At 41.1% G+C, this 16,785-nt stretch overlaps 1 protein-coding gene across 1 annotated transcript in view; it reads right to left on the reverse strand.

The window, feature by feature from the left end:
- LOC103897514 (cytosolic phospholipase A2 epsilon-like) overlaps positions 1-15,279 on the reverse strand; it is a 40,861-nt gene extending 25,582 nt beyond the window's left edge. The window contains exons 1-2 of the mRNA XM_019471601.1: positions 15,253-15,279; positions 12,919-12,991 (exon numbers count right to left, since the gene is read on the reverse strand). Coding sequence (XP_019327146.1) covers positions 12,919-12,991; positions 15,253-15,279 — 100 coding nt within the window. The remainder of the gene's footprint in view (positions 1-12,918; positions 12,992-15,252) is intronic.
- Positions 15,280-16,785: the final 1,506 nt, after the last annotated feature.

Genomic DNA, 16,785 nt, shown 5'->3' on the forward strand with positions numbered 1-16,785 from the left:
ACCTGAAAGGAGGTTGTAGCGAGGTGGGTGTCGGTCTCTTCTCCCAAGTAACTAGTGATAGGACAAGAGGAAATGGCCTCAAGTTGCGCCAGGGGAGGTTTAGATTGGATGTAAGGAAAAATTTCTTTACTGAAAGAGTGGTTAAACATTGGAACAGGCTGCCCAGGGAAGTGGTGGAGTCCCCATCCCTGGAGGTATTTAAAAGACAAGTAGATGAGGCACTTAGGGACATGGTTTAGTGGGTGGTGGTGTTGGGTCAACGGTTGGACTCGATGATCTTAGAGGTCTTTTCCAACCTCAGTGATTCTATGATTCTATGATTCTATGATCTTCCAGTTTTTCAACATGCATTTGATAGTTTCCCGCTTACTGTCCATAGCAGGGAAGAAATTACTTTAACATTGCAAATTCAGATGTCTATAATTCTTGTAAGTAATATTAGGATATTTTTAGACTTATTACTACAATTTTAAAATGCAGAATATGTGCAATGTACTTTTAGATAACAATTTATTGGTCAAGGAGGTTATAGACTAATTTCTTTAGCTCTCTCCCCCACAATATTTTCTACAATTCTTCCATTGATTTTTAATAATTGAAAAAGAGAATATTAACTTTGCATAGTCACTTCCTCAGACAGTGCCAGAGAAGCAGGTAAGAGTGAGAAATTATTTCTTCAACAATTGTATCTGTCAGTTACGGACTACTGATACATGTGTGTTATAGAGAGTTTTTTCATTTATGGTCTGGGATCTCTCTTTGTTGTACATACTAGCTAAGAATCCTGATTTAAAAGACAGGCATTTGATATTTTCAGAGTATCAAAGAAGCCAGCTCTAAACTTGTGACTTATTATCTTGTATCTAGATAGAGCTGTTGGGATCTCTGTTCAGTCCTTCACCCTCTCTGAACACAGTAGACCTATAGCCAACTTGAGAAGTTAGTCCAGTCTTTAGCAAGGCTGTTCACCATTAATAAGAGCAAAAACGAAGTCCCACAACCTGATGATCCACACGTAACACCAGCTCAGTTAGTAACCAGTGAGGCCTCGGTCTCGACATAGCCCAAGACAAGAATGCAGATAGACACAAAGGTATTTGAATCTGAAAACAAGCAATTGCAGCCAGGCCACTGCATGAAGAATAACAAATTATGCCGCAGAACTATAGTGTTGCAGGACTTATCTGGTAACTTATATATACAACACAGATTTAGACAAGCTTTGGACCAAATCCCAAATACACAATTTTAAACGTAAGTGCAGGTGATGAGATTTATCATGAGATCTCTTTGCACGCACTCCCAGTCCTGGACAGGAACAAGTGGATGCTCAGTGTCTTCCATGTTCCAGCTCTCTTCCGCTCTCTTCCTCCCTCCACCATAAAAGGCTTTTAGCTGTGACCAGCAATTAAAATTAAACATGTCCAGATTGAAGAGGATTGACTTAGACAGCCTGGCATATGAGAAAAAGCTGAAAGAATTGAGTTTGCTAATTCAACAACAACAACAAAGACTGACAAAGGACTTGGTAATAGTCAGTTCTGTAATGTCCAAATGATTGATAGAGAGAGGACAATGATCAGTGGCTCTGCATGGCCAGAGGGAAATGAACAAGGACAAATATTAGGAAAATTGCTCCAGCTCTAAGAGAGTTAGCTATAGCGAGAGAGATTCTGTAAATTTTCTAGGTAACTCATTTCAGAGGGTATTGGTACCCAGATATGCATCAGAGTGACAGACAAGGTAAACTTGATCCTGCTTCAGGAGAAGAGGACCAGCCCAGGTGAACCTACAAGGTATCATATGGAATTGCTGCCACGTGATGCTCATGTTTATGCTGGAAGACAATAAACAGGATAGTCGTGTCATATCAATTATGTTGCATGGAAACCAACTAACCGGTCTCCCTGCCAGCCTTGACTGTCAGGGGAGGAAGTGATAGGACATCCTTATACTGTACACCAGCCCGAGATTGATTCCCAGATACCTGGGCGCTGCCTCCAAAACAACTGCAAACATCCTTCTTTGACACATATGAAGTAAGACTGCAAGTTCATTCGAAAAGTTGCCACCTTTCCTTTCCAAACACATACAATGTCCAAGTAACAAGGCCTAAATCCATACCTAGAGCCTCTGTGTACCATCTTAATATAACTGTCAAAAGGAAAAAATACAAAAAGCAACACAATATAATGCAGAGAAGCCCACAGACAGCAGTGCTACAACTTTTCCCCTCCACCCCATCTCCTCCATGAAGCAATGGGGGATAAATTATATTACCTAACTGGTATTTTGGGTACATGTAGCTGTTCTTGCAAGATTTGTACATGATAACAGAGGCACAGAAGTCATTAGATGACCCTTACATATGCTCTCTTTTGGCAAAGTGGAACTAGAAATCATGTATTTCCATAGGTACACCCATTTTCAGACTTTTCATAAGCATTGCCACTATTTCACTGTTCCCACTCAGCCAGAGTGGGAGTATCAGCCAGTAGGAAGCCATATATTTTTGGCCAAGAGGTATTATTAAGAGGGCAGACTTCCTTCGTTCCACCTCAGACCCTCTTGCAGTGATTTGTGGTACAATCTCACATCTATCACTAGAAAATATCTTTTAGAATGTTATTTCATTTCCATTTAAAAATAAACTAGCTGAAAAGTAGGTCTTGGCCAGACAACACCGCTGTTGATGCAGACACAGTGGGTAGTTAGAACTGCTGGGCATCTAAAGAAACCATTATCAGAGGGAAACATCATGGAAACAGGCTGCAAGCAGTACACAGAAGTGCCTTGGATTTCAAAGAAGATGAGAGTGGAAACAAAATCAATACCAGAAGCAGCTGAACCAACAAACCAACATTCACAAATTTTCTTTCTTCAGAAAGTGTTCACAAGAATGCTGTTCACTCAGTAAGGGAATTGAAACAAACATGTTTTTAACATTCAGCTAAAACTAATAGGTTTTTTTGCCTTAAACATCATTATTTTGACTCAGAAATACCTCTGACATGCTTTATAAAAACATGTAGTTATGGTACATTTTCTTACATTCTCCTCCAGGATTTTTCTGAAAAAGCAGGAGCAATACATCATGGGAGGTGTAATCTTGTACAGGGACTGAGGCTAAGCTGCAGCACTGACAGTGCACTGCAGCAGTAATTCTAATTTGAATTTTTCAATTGAGACTCAGAGTTTTGAAATCAAAACTTTTCTACTGAATAAATAAACTTTACAGCAGGGACATCTCTCCTATATATCTTTTCTTTCAAGTAAAATTTGGTATTGAATGGGAAGCTACCAAAAAGTTGTGGCTCAGTATAATAGTGAGGACAATGTCAGCTGACTGGCATGAGGTGTTCCTCTTTTGCTGGCTTTGGTGTATTTCAAAACCAGAAAATATTTGCAAATATGATGAGTGAGGCTAAAAATATCCCAAAGTCTCACAGGAAGCAGGTAGCACAGATAATCCATAGGAGTTTACTGTAGATTCTGTACACATAAAAAAAAAATAGATACCTGTAGATGTTCTTTGTTTTTTTATGGTGAGGATGGAAGAGTTATGCCTAAAGAAACAGCATGGAAATAATGAGGCACATCATTATAACTAAGTAACCAAAGTAGGGTGCAATAAATCACCTCATTCCCTCACAGGATGTTTTGCAGCAGCCAGTATGAAGGTAAAGACGTCAATGCTGATGAGTTACTTTGGTAAGAAAAATTCCGTAACAAATCAGAGCAACTCACTGGAAACAAGAGTGTTTACACCACAGTGTAAATGGGTCTTCTTGTGCCTGGGAATTCAGCCCAAAGTCTGTAAATGTCAGTCACCATTTTGTGAACTAAATTTTAGACCTACAGGGCATAACACGCAGGTGACGATTACAGTTTGATTGTTTTGGTTTATAAGTTAAGGAGAGAGTTAATTCAGCCTGGATTAAAAGCTTACATTGCAGCAATGGTTCATCCTGACATAAATACTACAATTTGGATGCATTTCCAACATGCGCCTTGCTTTTGGCAGCCAAGTCTTCACATTTTACACGTCTCTTCTACAAAGATGTCACCACCAGTTTCTTTCGCATCAAAGTAAGCCACAGATAAACACACAGTCTCCAGACTGTCTTTTATCACAAGACTACAATTAATCCTATTTTCACAGTGAAATTAAATGAGCTTGTGTTCTGGCTGGAGTCCTCCAGGACTCCCAACTGATCTAGCAGTCTACAGCAACTTTCCTATGAGTAAGAATGAAGGAAAGCATTAAGAATAGATATATCTGACTTACAAGGAACATTTATATCCAAGACCCCTTTTGTCTGGTTTTCGTTCTTGAACTGAAAGGGAACTCTTTAAAAAAGGGTAGTCAAGATTGGTCCTGAACAAATAGGAAAAGATGAATACCTTTGCCAGATTGAATACCAAATTCAATTCAAATGCCAATTCAAAGAGATTGCCAATTTAATAGCAGAACACGATGCAAGCATCAGCATCAATATTTGTGAGTGAATCTCTGTTAACCTTCACTGGCTACTACTGCAGCACTACTTTATTCGCTCCTGCTGAAGATACAGTCATACACAGTGCCTGGGAGAGAAGCCATAGTCTCACGTGGAAATTCTCACGTGTCTTTTCAGCCATGCAGACTATCACAGCCATGTTAAATCTAGCCTCTCTACTTGGCCTCCCACATAATAGCAAATCACTTCTGGGTTCTTGGTCCTTATCTACAAGGTAATCAATGTCCTCAGTTCAGCAGAAAGGTTGCCTGAAGCTCCTCTCTGGACACCATTGCTGATAAAGGTCCTCAAGCTCTGTGAATCTCACCTGTGGGCAAGGCTTTCCCTGGCACTGCTCTTAGTCTTCAGAATAAACCTCCATGGGGACTAAGACATACCACAGGCCTTATCACATTGTGCTTTTACCGTACTGCTCACCTCAGCAGCACACTTCATCTCATCTAGACGCGTGTGAAAGAGCACTAAGAGAGCACAGATGCATAAAACAAAACAGGTCTCTGCTCAGAGGGTACAGGATAGAATGAATCACTGATTACAGATATCAGTCACACTGCTTAATGCATAACTGGATGAACTGCAGATACTGCTGTCTCGATGAAACCGGAACAACCAAGACAGAACTAGAACAGATTCTGCAGGTTTTTAACAGTATATAAGAAAAATCTATTGGGCACCAATGAACAAAAATGTACTTAAATGTATTTTTCACAGTAAAATACCGAAGATGGGAAGTTGTACCTTCTTCTCCTCATCAAAGGAATACCTCAAAAATTCTGAAGCAAGTCCTGCAATAAGTAAATGTCTGTATCAATCTTCATATTCTTTATGAACTTCTTTGAATGTCCCACATAAAAACTAATAGTACTGTAAACGCAGGTCTGCTGATATTCAATTTGTGGTTACTCTTCAGTGTCAAGCAAAGTATTCTTTGGTCTTAAACCCAATATATCATTGTGCAAAAGTAAGCAGGATATGGAGTAAAATATGATACTTATCAAGGATGATAAAAAATGCCAAGGTACAATAACTTTTAAGAAGATTTGGGAGACTGTAAGCATGTGAAAAGGCAATGCTTAGCTTAGTTTCATAAGTGGTGAGAAGGTGTTGCACAGCTCAGCCCAAAGAAATTTGTAAATATAGGAAGCCTATCTGTTGACAACTGCTGAAGTTGCTTACATACGTTTGAAAGAAACTGCATGCTAGTCTTGTCCTGTGTTACTTATTTAGCACAGCACTTCATGAAATGTGTCTTAGCTCTTGCAGAAACATCCATCCAGATCTGCTGGAACTTTCTGAGTGCAAACTAGAAAGTCACATCCTGAGCAGAGTCTGCCACTGCCTTTTGACCCTGCAAGCCAAATGGCAGAGGAGGAGTAAAGGGTCATGAATCACTTCATGGACCTGTGTCCTCTCAAATCACTGTGCGGTTCTACATTGCTGCCATTGTCACCTATTAATTCCAGCCTCTCTTCTCCACCCAAGCTTCTCCCTGGTTCGTTTCCATTGCCTCCACCCTTTTCAAACCTGTTTTAAAACAGGTTTTGACATTTTAAAACATTATAAAACATTTTAAAACCTGTTTCAACCACTTGTTAACTAGAAGACTCCTCTAAACAAGAGGATAATTAAGTCTACTAGGAACATGTAGTACCATCACAAAAGGCTTTAAAGATCACCCCTGTTCAGTGAAGGACAACAGCTGCAATACCACCTGTGCTGGTACAGTATTAGAGCACAGTAGCTGCTCTCACCTTTGCCTTTGAAACAGAGATGAGCCTAACATTTATCTAAGGTCATTGACTCCTTTCACCAGTCCTTCAGGCAGTAATCAGTTCATCCTCCTAATGCCCCTGTGAGGCTCCTAATGCCCTTGCTGCAGCCCTTGGTTTAAAGATGAGGAACTAAGGCTTTGAGGAAACTCATCTTCTCCAAGGTTACACCAAGAGTCTGGAGGAAGTCATGGGGGAACATCGCACACAATACCTTTAACCACCAGAACAGCTTTCTGTTGCTTGCACGGCTGCAAGAAGATGCATGTGTACCTACATACAATCCATTGATACCTAGCAGTAGAGATGCGATTATTTCCACATGTGTAAGGAGGTGCCCTGACCAAGATCTCTAAACAAGTAACATATTAATGAGCTCCTTGATTATACATAGCATTGTCCTTTTTAGTGGCAGCCTATGCTGCTATGAAAGCACAGGGCAGGCTTTTCGTCTCCACACTTCTTACCATGTATACAATACAATACAGTTGTATACCATGCAATACACACTGCATTCTATACAATACACTCCGTCTTGGCGTTTCTGCCAACAATACATTAAAGACTTGAGAAAGGAAAAAACCTGGAAATAATCTCTTAGACTAGAGAACACAAAATGGGTGATCTGAGGGAAACTATGTTTTTGCATGTGTTTAGATGGTAGTAATGAACTGAGGAAGAGTGGGAGCAGAGTTGGGTAACATGGGTGGATAAAATCAAACAGAAGATTGAATGGAAAGGAGCAGAGGTTGTTAACAACTGCAACTGTGAAGTTGGTTCACATCATATTCATTGAGATTATCCATTAATTTGTTATTCATATTATTAACTGTGGTTATGACTTTGTTGTTACAAAAGTCAGTCAGGACCAGGGCTCCATTTTGACAGGTACCTTAGTAGTTATGCAATTAGATCTTGATGTTGATCTAATCACCTTACAATTACAGTAAGAAAAGCACCGCTTCAGGATATGACATCACAGGGAGGAGCTTCTCGTGATTAACAGTTGCTTTTATACCTGTTTGTTTCAGTTTCTTAACCAGTTAGGAAACCCTTGTTTACAGGCCTTGTTGCAAGTTGGCAGCTATTCACAAAACTACTTCTCTGTCTTTGTTCAGATTCCTACTGTCAAGTGTTTGTCCTGGGCTGCTTTTAGGATTTCTCTCCACTAATGCAAACGCAGCCTGCCTAAGCAGCCAGCGGCATCAGGAACTCAGATGAGATGCCCTGCAAAGACACCAGTGCTCTTTTTCAAACAACCATGTCCCAGGATGTCTCTCAACCACAGCAAAAGTCATTAACCACATTCATTTTAACAGGGAAGCAATCTTACTCTAAAGTAAACGTGCCATTAGCACTGGCCAGCCCAGGCAGCTGCCTGCTGGTACTACCCATGCTGCCTGCCTGCCCTCTTTCATGAAGACTGCTGCTGCCCCCTCACAGCAGTGCTACAGTCAGAGATAAAGGTAAGAAGAAATATACACAGCATGTTGCGTGCATGTCTTCAATCAGTCCTTTCTGCACGCAATAGTTTCCTTTGGAGAACATGGCAATGAAAGGGAATTCGTTATTATGATGGTGTTACACAGGATTTAGGTGATATAAGGAAAAAAGTTAGTAATACCACTTTCCAACTTTTAAAATCAACGGCCAGTGTAATATTGGGAGTTTGCTATGAAATTACACAGCAGCAAGGCCCAGATTTAACAAGACCCAGATATAACACTCTAGTGAAACTTAGAGACAAGCCTAAGGCTTTACCAAATGAGAATACTGATTGAGATTAGCTTGTCTCATTAAAAAAAAAATGTAGCTGTAGGCCATTCCAGGAGAAGCTTTCTGGAGCCTTGGACTTTGCTAAATACAAAGCAGGACAAGCCAATATTTTTAAAGACTTTTTTTTTGTCTCCTAAAGGGAATATTTCTGTGAAATACATGTATGTTAAAGATGTTACTTTATATTTCACCTGTAGCCCATGAAACAAACAGATTTCCCTCCCATAGGTGCCAGTTTGCAGCGTGGAAGATATTTATTTTCCCTCCTGGAAAACCAGTGAACTCTGCCACCGTGAAAAGGGCCATGCTAAACCAGATTTGCCAGCTGTGTGAGGCAGCCCATGCTCTCCTGTAACTGCAGTGGCAGCCTCTGGGAACAGCGAGCGCCGGGCGTGCTCCAACAGGACCATGCACAGCGAGGCAGGTCTGGGCAGCCACGCTGAAAACAGGATCTACTCTGGGGAATTTACACAGCGTGGGTCTAGTTCTTGTTATAATCGACACACGGGGGTGAAATGCAGTGGTACGTGGCCAGCAGAGAAGTCTCTCCAGAAAGAAACTCTCCCATGGTTAAATGGTAGAAATGCAGGTCCCTCCATAAAGGTGGCTTCAAGGGGCTTTCAAAGGCTTCTATGAAGAAATGGGTGGGGGGACTTGAAGATGAAAGCTATGCCCTCTTCCAGTGATCTTGGCTGGTGGACCAGCCCTTGGAAAACAAAAGTTTTTCAACAACCAATCCCTTCCCACATGTGGGAAGCCTGCTGAAAGTCAATCTCCACTATGTCAGCTGACAGGGAAAGTAAGGGAAGATCATGGGAAGTCACTGGATGGCAGAACAAATTCAAGGCCTTTCAGCAGTGAAGGCAAAACTGATTTTTGCCACTACTAGGATGAGGCATTGAGATTGCAGCAGAGGTTTTTGTGACATGGAAACCAGAGGCTGGACAAAGACTGTTGTTGATGCATAGAGTTTACGTAGGTTCAAGAGTAGACTGGAGGTGTTGCTGCATTCATAGAAAAACTGTATTTGGCCTGGGAAGTTACCGACTCTGAAGTGATCAAAGGCTGGGAGACCACATCGCGCAGAGCACACTATATGCTTTCACTCTACTCTCATACTCCTCCCCAGGCACCTGCCTTTGGCCACTCTCAAACACAGGGCAGGAGAGACCTTTGGTCTGATCCAGTACAGTCATACTTGTGTCCCTGTGCACTGCAATGGGGGTACAGGAACGTGGAGAGCCCAGGCACCTCAGCTTGTGACTCTTGCTCCTGATGCTGCCAATGGCTCCCTATTTTGTCAGTGCCTCAAGCTAGCCCAGTTGGATGATCACTGTTCAGACTATGGGCAATTAAACACTTCTCTCCGAAATCTCCACATACCATCCTATACAGTTGCAGAGAAATAGCGCAATCCAGATTTTGCAGAACTCGTGGATGCATTTATGAAGGTTTGTGACAGCCACAAAGCTTTCACAGTTTTAAAGCAAGAGACAGCTGCAGTCATGCAGCTGTTAGTGATAAGTTTTCTGCTGGTTTTGGAATAAATACAAGGGGGCAGTTGTCTTTGTGTAAGAGCTAACCCTAACCCTAATATGCAGAAAAGGCCTTTTCAGGCCAGCCTGAAAAGGACCAGCTTTTCTCAAGTAGGCATTTCTGCTGCCCGTGCAAGGCAAAGAAGAGAAAAAAGAAATGTCCGTAACTATTTAATTAGCAATATAAATATATAGACCTCCCCAAAGAATAACATCCTGCAACTGGGCCTGGTGTTTTCCTATGACACTGAGAATGAGCATCTGGGTTCCTGTCCAGTGCAAAGTGAGCTGAAAGATATCAAAGTAAAATCCCTTAGTGGCCTCCAAGTGCCAAGCATTTTGGGTATGGCAATTAAATGCAAACACTACTTTTGACTCAGGAGCCAGATCTCTGAGCCACAGACCTCACGAACCATAGATCTCTTGGAAGAGTGGGGCAGGGAAAAGCATGCTTCAGTGTTTGTCCTGCCCAAAAGCATTTATTATAGGCCAGTTCTGGGGACATACTGTCAATGCAGATGAAACTTTGGACTGGTCTGATATCACTATTCTTACAACTTTTGACAGGGAAAATTCAGCCAAACTCAAACATGCCCAGAAATTGCAACAGCTCTGTCTTGGGAATGATATGTACTACTTGGATTGTAGATGCCTGATAACCTGCATAATGTAGGAGCAAATCCTCCTGATTCATGGATAAGCCTTATTCCTATCAGATTTCAACACACATTAGTAGCCTAATTCTTGTTATTATGCTCACACCATGTACAAATACAACCTCTTGTCTGACACAAAGGGTAAAGGTCAGGAGATCATGATTATAGATGATTGCCACAGCAATCCTATAATAAAAAAACAAGTCCTATATTATATGACGTGCAAGATCTAAGGAGGCATGGACACTGTGGGTTGTGGGTAACAGTCCCTCTGCACAAGGAGGGCACTTTAGCTGTGCTGTGCCACAGCTGAAGAAAAGCAAAGCATACTCATCTTTGACAGGCAGTCTTCCAAAAACCACAGCTTGGTCTAATCAGACTCTGACTCCAACAAAGCACCGATGTCTCTTTGCAGTTTGAATTATGTCTGTGCCATCTTTCAACTCTCTGTCATCATCTGTCTCTCTTAACAACTTTAAATTGTACAGAAGTAGTGATTAAAACAAATAAATGTGAGTGGGAAATATGATCTTTTCCTAAAATATATTTCGAGCCAAATATATTTCAAATATTTACAAATATTTTAAGAAATACATTAATTACATGACAAATACATTCCCACGAAAATATTTAAAAAAAAAAAATCACTTTTGAGCAAAGACTAATCCTGGGAAAGTAAATATCTACAGAAATACAGATATGTAGGCCTAACTAGTTATCTTTACTTTCTTCTTCAATCATTGTTGCTACATTCAAGTGACTCTATTCATGTGCAACGAAATGCATAGGTTAGGATTCCCCAATTTGCTTTCAAAGTCTCCACTTGTCTCACTGCCCATAAGTGCACTTCAGCCTAAACCACTCTGAACTTGATATAGACTACAAAGTGAACTTTGCTGTACATGCCAATGCCTCTCTCTTCCATGACAGACTTTTTTAACGGGTGCCTTTGGATCTCTTCCTCTGAGGACTTCTCTCATTGTTTAGGTGTTAAAACCTCTCTGCACAACATTTTTGTCCAGAATAGAAAGGCCGCCACAAAAAGGTTCCTACTACACTCTCACACTGGTTTTCTAATACAATTTAATGCTTTTTAACACAGTCTCATTTCTTGTGGTGTGTATCACACCAGCTGGCATGGCTCCACTAACAAAATTAAGTGCTCTGAGAGAGCATTCAGGTATGGTGCAGATAAAATCTCACTGGCTCTCTGCTGTGCCACGGGTAACTTGCTCCTGATTCTCAGAGGGAAAATAAAATGTGGTGCTCTGTTGCTCAATAAAGGCAACTGGGATGGGGAACGGACGAGGCTGCTCCTGTCAGACCCTGGCACCTAGCACTGCTTCTTCTGGCTCTTGCCGAAGACCTTCCTCCACATCTGGCTTTGGAAGCACATCTCCAGTGACATAGCTTCATACCTGCATTCAGGCAGTCAAACATCTGCTCAAAATGAAGATACAGGATAAAGACTAACAGAAGATAAAGAGCTAAGATAAATAGCTATGGATTTCTGGAAGTTCTTTGGTCCTTAAGAATGTAAAGGCTTTCACTTCCAGTCTTAGTAAAATGCTGAGAAAGAAATAACCATCCCTGATTTTAAGGCCAGAGGCAAATATTTAGTTATCAACTCTGTAGGTCATTATCGTGATGCTATTGGCTGTCAGGACAACTTAGGCATTCCCTTGGGCTGGTATCATTTATGCCAGAAAACAGCTCAGCTGAGATTAAAAAGACAGAGAGGGAACTGAACCGTCCTTTCATTCTTCTCTGAAGATGTGCTGTTTTCAAGAAAAGGCAATATTCCTGTGCTAAGCTCAACAGTAGAAAAGCAAGAATTGAATAGTAGTCTCCATGGAAGCAAATACTCTTGCTGAGTTCACTGGTCTTACCTAATATGCAAAGGTTCATAGTCACTTCCTTTCCATTGCATTCCTGCCTTGTTCTTTGTCTCTGAGGCAGATATTTGAATTGACCTTCAGCTCACTTTCTCCTACCTGAGTAACTGCTGAGATACTTCTCTCTTCACTTCCACTTCCACCCATTCCACCAAGTCCCCAGAAACATTTCAATGGTAGTGGTTTTGCCTTGAAAGTCTGGTATTTCAAATACATTTCAGTAAACATTTGACAGAAAAAATTTGTTTGACAACAAGATAAATAATGCTCCTCTTTTTTTTTTTTAAAGCAAATAGAAATTCAGAGGTACCTGTATGTATTTCTGCCGTCTGCAAAAAACAGACAGGTACAGAAGATGATACCAAAGCTCCCGTGTTACCCCACAGGCTCTGGCAGCCACTTGACATCAGTGCTGGCATTTTTGTCAAGAAGTAGAGGTGCAGCCTGCATCTCAGTGCATCAAAAACTGCAACTGAGAATTAACAGCTGAATTTGTTCAGCAAAACTGGCTCTGAAGCTTGTTAGCAGTTAAGATACTTTACAGCACACCACAGTATACCTTTGATATTTCCACTAATAGTAACATTCTATAAACTGAAAGATATTGTTTATACAAAACTATCCTAAGAACAGTCCAAATTCAAATATGCATCAATATTTGAAACCATGATGACACTTCATACACAGATACAAGTTACAGTGCTTGCTTATATTCTCTGCTTTCAGAACTGAACTACTGGGAACCGCAAGGAAAGACTGATACTCACACAGATCTGCCTTTCTCAGATTTCTCATTCTTATGATTTTCACAGAGAGTGAGCAGCAAGGGCATTCTTCACTCTGCAGAAAAATGACAAAGTTGTTACCTGCATGACTATTAAATTGTTTATGCTTCATAAAAACATGCCCTCCCATAAGTGTGTTGCAATTTTCAAAGCTGTGCAGCAACATTGGAAGATGAACTACTTGCACTGCTTTGGAATATAAAACCATGTCTATGTAGAGTTAAAAGTAGAAGCAGGAAATATTCCTCTGTGTATATATGTCATTGATGGAAGAAATAACAGTAAAATGGATGACATAGTAAAATGGTTTTAAATAAAATTAATGCTTGCATAAATAAATTGACAGGACATTTTAATTTAAAAGAAATCTTTATCAACAATTAAGCTGGAAAAATCAGCTAGCAAAGAGCAAGTGTGCATGGGAAGCACTTCCATTAAACGTCTGTAGACAAAGATAAAATAAGTTTAATTCTCTTGAACAGTTGAAATTTCACACAGAAAGCAGATATTTTCTCAGATAATTTTATTTAGTAAAAATTCCATCTTTCCATTTAAAATCTTTATCAGGAACTTTTCCCATAAATCATGAAGAGCAAATACATGAAAGGTTGTGAGGTGTTCAGCTATTGCGGTCAGGAAGAGGAGAATGAGGGCATACAAAGAACTGCTAGGAAACAGAAACAGAAACAATCCATGGTAAAACGTATAATCACAATGCTGTAGATTTCAATGTCTTCGCTATGTTCAAAAGCATCATGACCCCAGAGGAAAATGAAACTGTTCAGTGAGAGAGGCACCACCAGCACAAATGCAGCAGAACCTACACGAAAGAAAACAGCTTAAGAAGAGATGTTACTGAAACTTCCCCACCCAAACCACATGCTGGATATTTGCAAAAAGGATCATTAGCTGAAACATCAAGCACGGAAGGAAAGACAAATAACTAGACACAAGCCAAACAAATTATTAATTCTTGCAGATTTTAGTACCTGAAACTTTAGCTATGACTGAAAGTCGTTACCTAATCCCTCTCCCACTCTCTGCTAGCAAAATGACTCCATTAAATCCCTTTAGGGGGATTATGTCACTCCTCTTCTTTTTCCAGTTAGGAATTGATCCGGCTGAGAAGTTGGTTACAAACTCCCTCTCTCTCTTGAATTATGATAAACCGACCTTGGTCCGTATTTTATGTCTCACTCCAAAACAGAAGGGCGTGTTTTAATGTCTTCTGTCTTGATTCAGGTTCCGGATGGAATAATTCTCCTGCCTCCCCATCACCAAGAAGCCTCTACTTTTACTCTTTCTCAAAAGGCTGTTTCAGTGGTTAAGGGCAAGGGGAAGAGCAGAGAGGACAGTCCTGTTCCTTGCTTTGTATATGTACTTTCCACACAAAGACCATTGCCAGACTCTGTTCATCACTCTCCCTTCCTTTCAAAAGGATGAACCTTCAGATCCTTAGTGTTTCTTTAACCAGTTTGGTTAGACATTCACTCTTTTTATTTGTTAAGCCATGGGGATCCCACATTTGAGGTCTCCAAGCATCAATGCACACTTATGCTAACACACATCCATGTTATGGAGAGAAGCTCTATAATCTCCATTTTACAACAGGGAAAGAGGGGCACAGAATGATTAAATAACTTGCTCGTAGTCAAACAGCAGGTTAATTTCAGAGCTGAGAAGAGGGCAGAGTATGTTGACTCCCTGGAGCCCAACAGGCAGTTTTAGGGATTTTCCTCCCACTTATGTTCCACCAAAAAAGTAATAATAAAAAAAATAGTCTCAGAGATTGTGGACAAAGGCAGATCAAGATTTTCTTGGGTGTCAGTCATGCACAAATATCAAACTAGGACCATCTTTGTGTCCATGATTAATCACTGTTTTTAGTCAGTGACCTCCCTGTGTACACCACTACCAGGTGGCTGCTAGCACAGCTACCTGGGCACAGCGTATGACTGTACTCATAGCTGGCAGATGCCGCGCTGTGGAAGAGCTCAACTTATATAATGCTTGCATCAAACCACAGATTCAGCCCAAATCCACAGCAAGCTCCTGTGAGGCACCTCAGGCTGCTTCCCAGCCTCCATGTGGATCACCCACTGTGGCTGAACTTCCCTCCACTACCAAAAGTGCCTCCACAGGGCAGCCAGTATCAGCAAAGCTATCAGTCGTCCTGACATAAATAAGTAAATACATACATGAATTCGGACTAACAGCTCCCAAGTCCTCTTCTAGGCACCAGAATCCCAATCACAAACCCACCTCAGGTCATCTTCAGCTTCTAATGAATTATGGTCTGAATTCTCGCACTCTTACCTCACGAGCACTCCAGTATGATCCCATCGTGCTCCCAGCTGCATACAAGTCAGATACAGGTGTCACTTCACTGTTAGAGGCAGCAGCTGGCAGTGATTCACGAAGTACCTCTGCAAACTTTAAGGAGGCATCTGCTGAGGAGCAAGTGGCTTATGCATGCCCCACCTTCCTCATTGCCTGAAAGGCAAAGTACGAAGAGAGAAGGGGAGGGAATTTGATGAGTTTATTTAATAGCTAAACACCAGAGGGGTGTGTTGGGGGAAGGCTGTACACACCAAGGTGCCAAGAGTTATTAGCAATTCAAGACAAGGGAGTGATAATGCACAGCACTTATGCATGGATACCTATGACCTGGCAGCCTAAGCAATGCACAAATCAGAGAAGATAATAGCTATATGTAGGCTGGAAGAAACCAGAGCTCTATAGCACCCCAGTCAACAACCAAAAGTATTGTGGACGAAATAACTTTAAAAGACCTTCTATTTCAATAAAATTTTATTTATTTTCCTTTTCTTGGAGGTAGAAAGGGTTGAGTTGCTTGCTGGTAGATGTTTCCCCCATTTCATTTGTATACTTGTCAGGCGGATATACGTTTTCCTGTTTTCAGAACCCTTCCACAAACACAAAACTCCTGAGTAAACCCAGACAAAAAGAACAAGTTCTCCTCCAAATTAAGGCATTCATCTTAAATGCAAACATCTAGATGTTTTAAACACGATGCAGTGTCATCAAATTATGATATAAAAATGACACCCAACTTTTCCATTTTCTGGCAGAAAACTGTGCAGCAGCAGATATGCAGGTGAATAGTCCTTGCACAGGTCCAGCTACTAACATGCCCAGATGTCTGATATGAAATGACCACCTGAGAACTGCAGGAGGTGATACTATACACTCACACTACCCACAACCTGTCTTCCCCTTCTACACACACACACATCAGGAAAACAGATAATAAAGACAGCCAATTCTGGCCTTACAACTTTTCACTGAATGAAAATTACTTTAGTCATCAACCATTTTAGGACTAGAAATCTACCCTCAATACCCTTCTGATTAAAGAGGTGTGAAATGACACAAGACAACATTCCTACTAACAGCGTCCAGCAAAAAAGACCCTCAATCAGACAAGCAGCCCTGGCTATTTATCCCAAAACTGAGAAAACTGATCTGAAAGTGGCTAAACCTGGACTGCTTTGTTAGCTTCTGCAGCAGCTGAACTGATGTTTCCTGAGCCGTTCCCCTGGGAGAGTCTGACTTGGGGATGAAGGGCTATGGTAACAGCAAGACTATGGAAGATGAGGTCTGCCCACAGGTAAAAAAACAAAACCAAAAAAATCCAACCTCAACAAAACACAGCTCTAACTAAACAACACTGAGGAGTGTCCAGTTGAGGTAAAGAAGGAAGTAGAGAATGACTGGCTCACCCCAAAACAGCTGAGAAACAACTACTTCTTGAATAACTCAAGGAAAGAAAAAGGGAGGACCAATCTCCAGGCCTCTATCACCTCTCCTACCCAAGGGGTACGCTCT

The sequence above is a fragment of the Aptenodytes forsteri genome, unplaced genomic scaffold (assembly GCF_000699145.1).
Source record: "Aptenodytes forsteri isolate BGI_AS27 unplaced genomic scaffold, ASM69914v1 Scaffold146, whole genome shotgun sequence".
NCBI lineage: Eukaryota > Metazoa > Chordata > Aves > Sphenisciformes > Spheniscidae > Aptenodytes > Aptenodytes forsteri.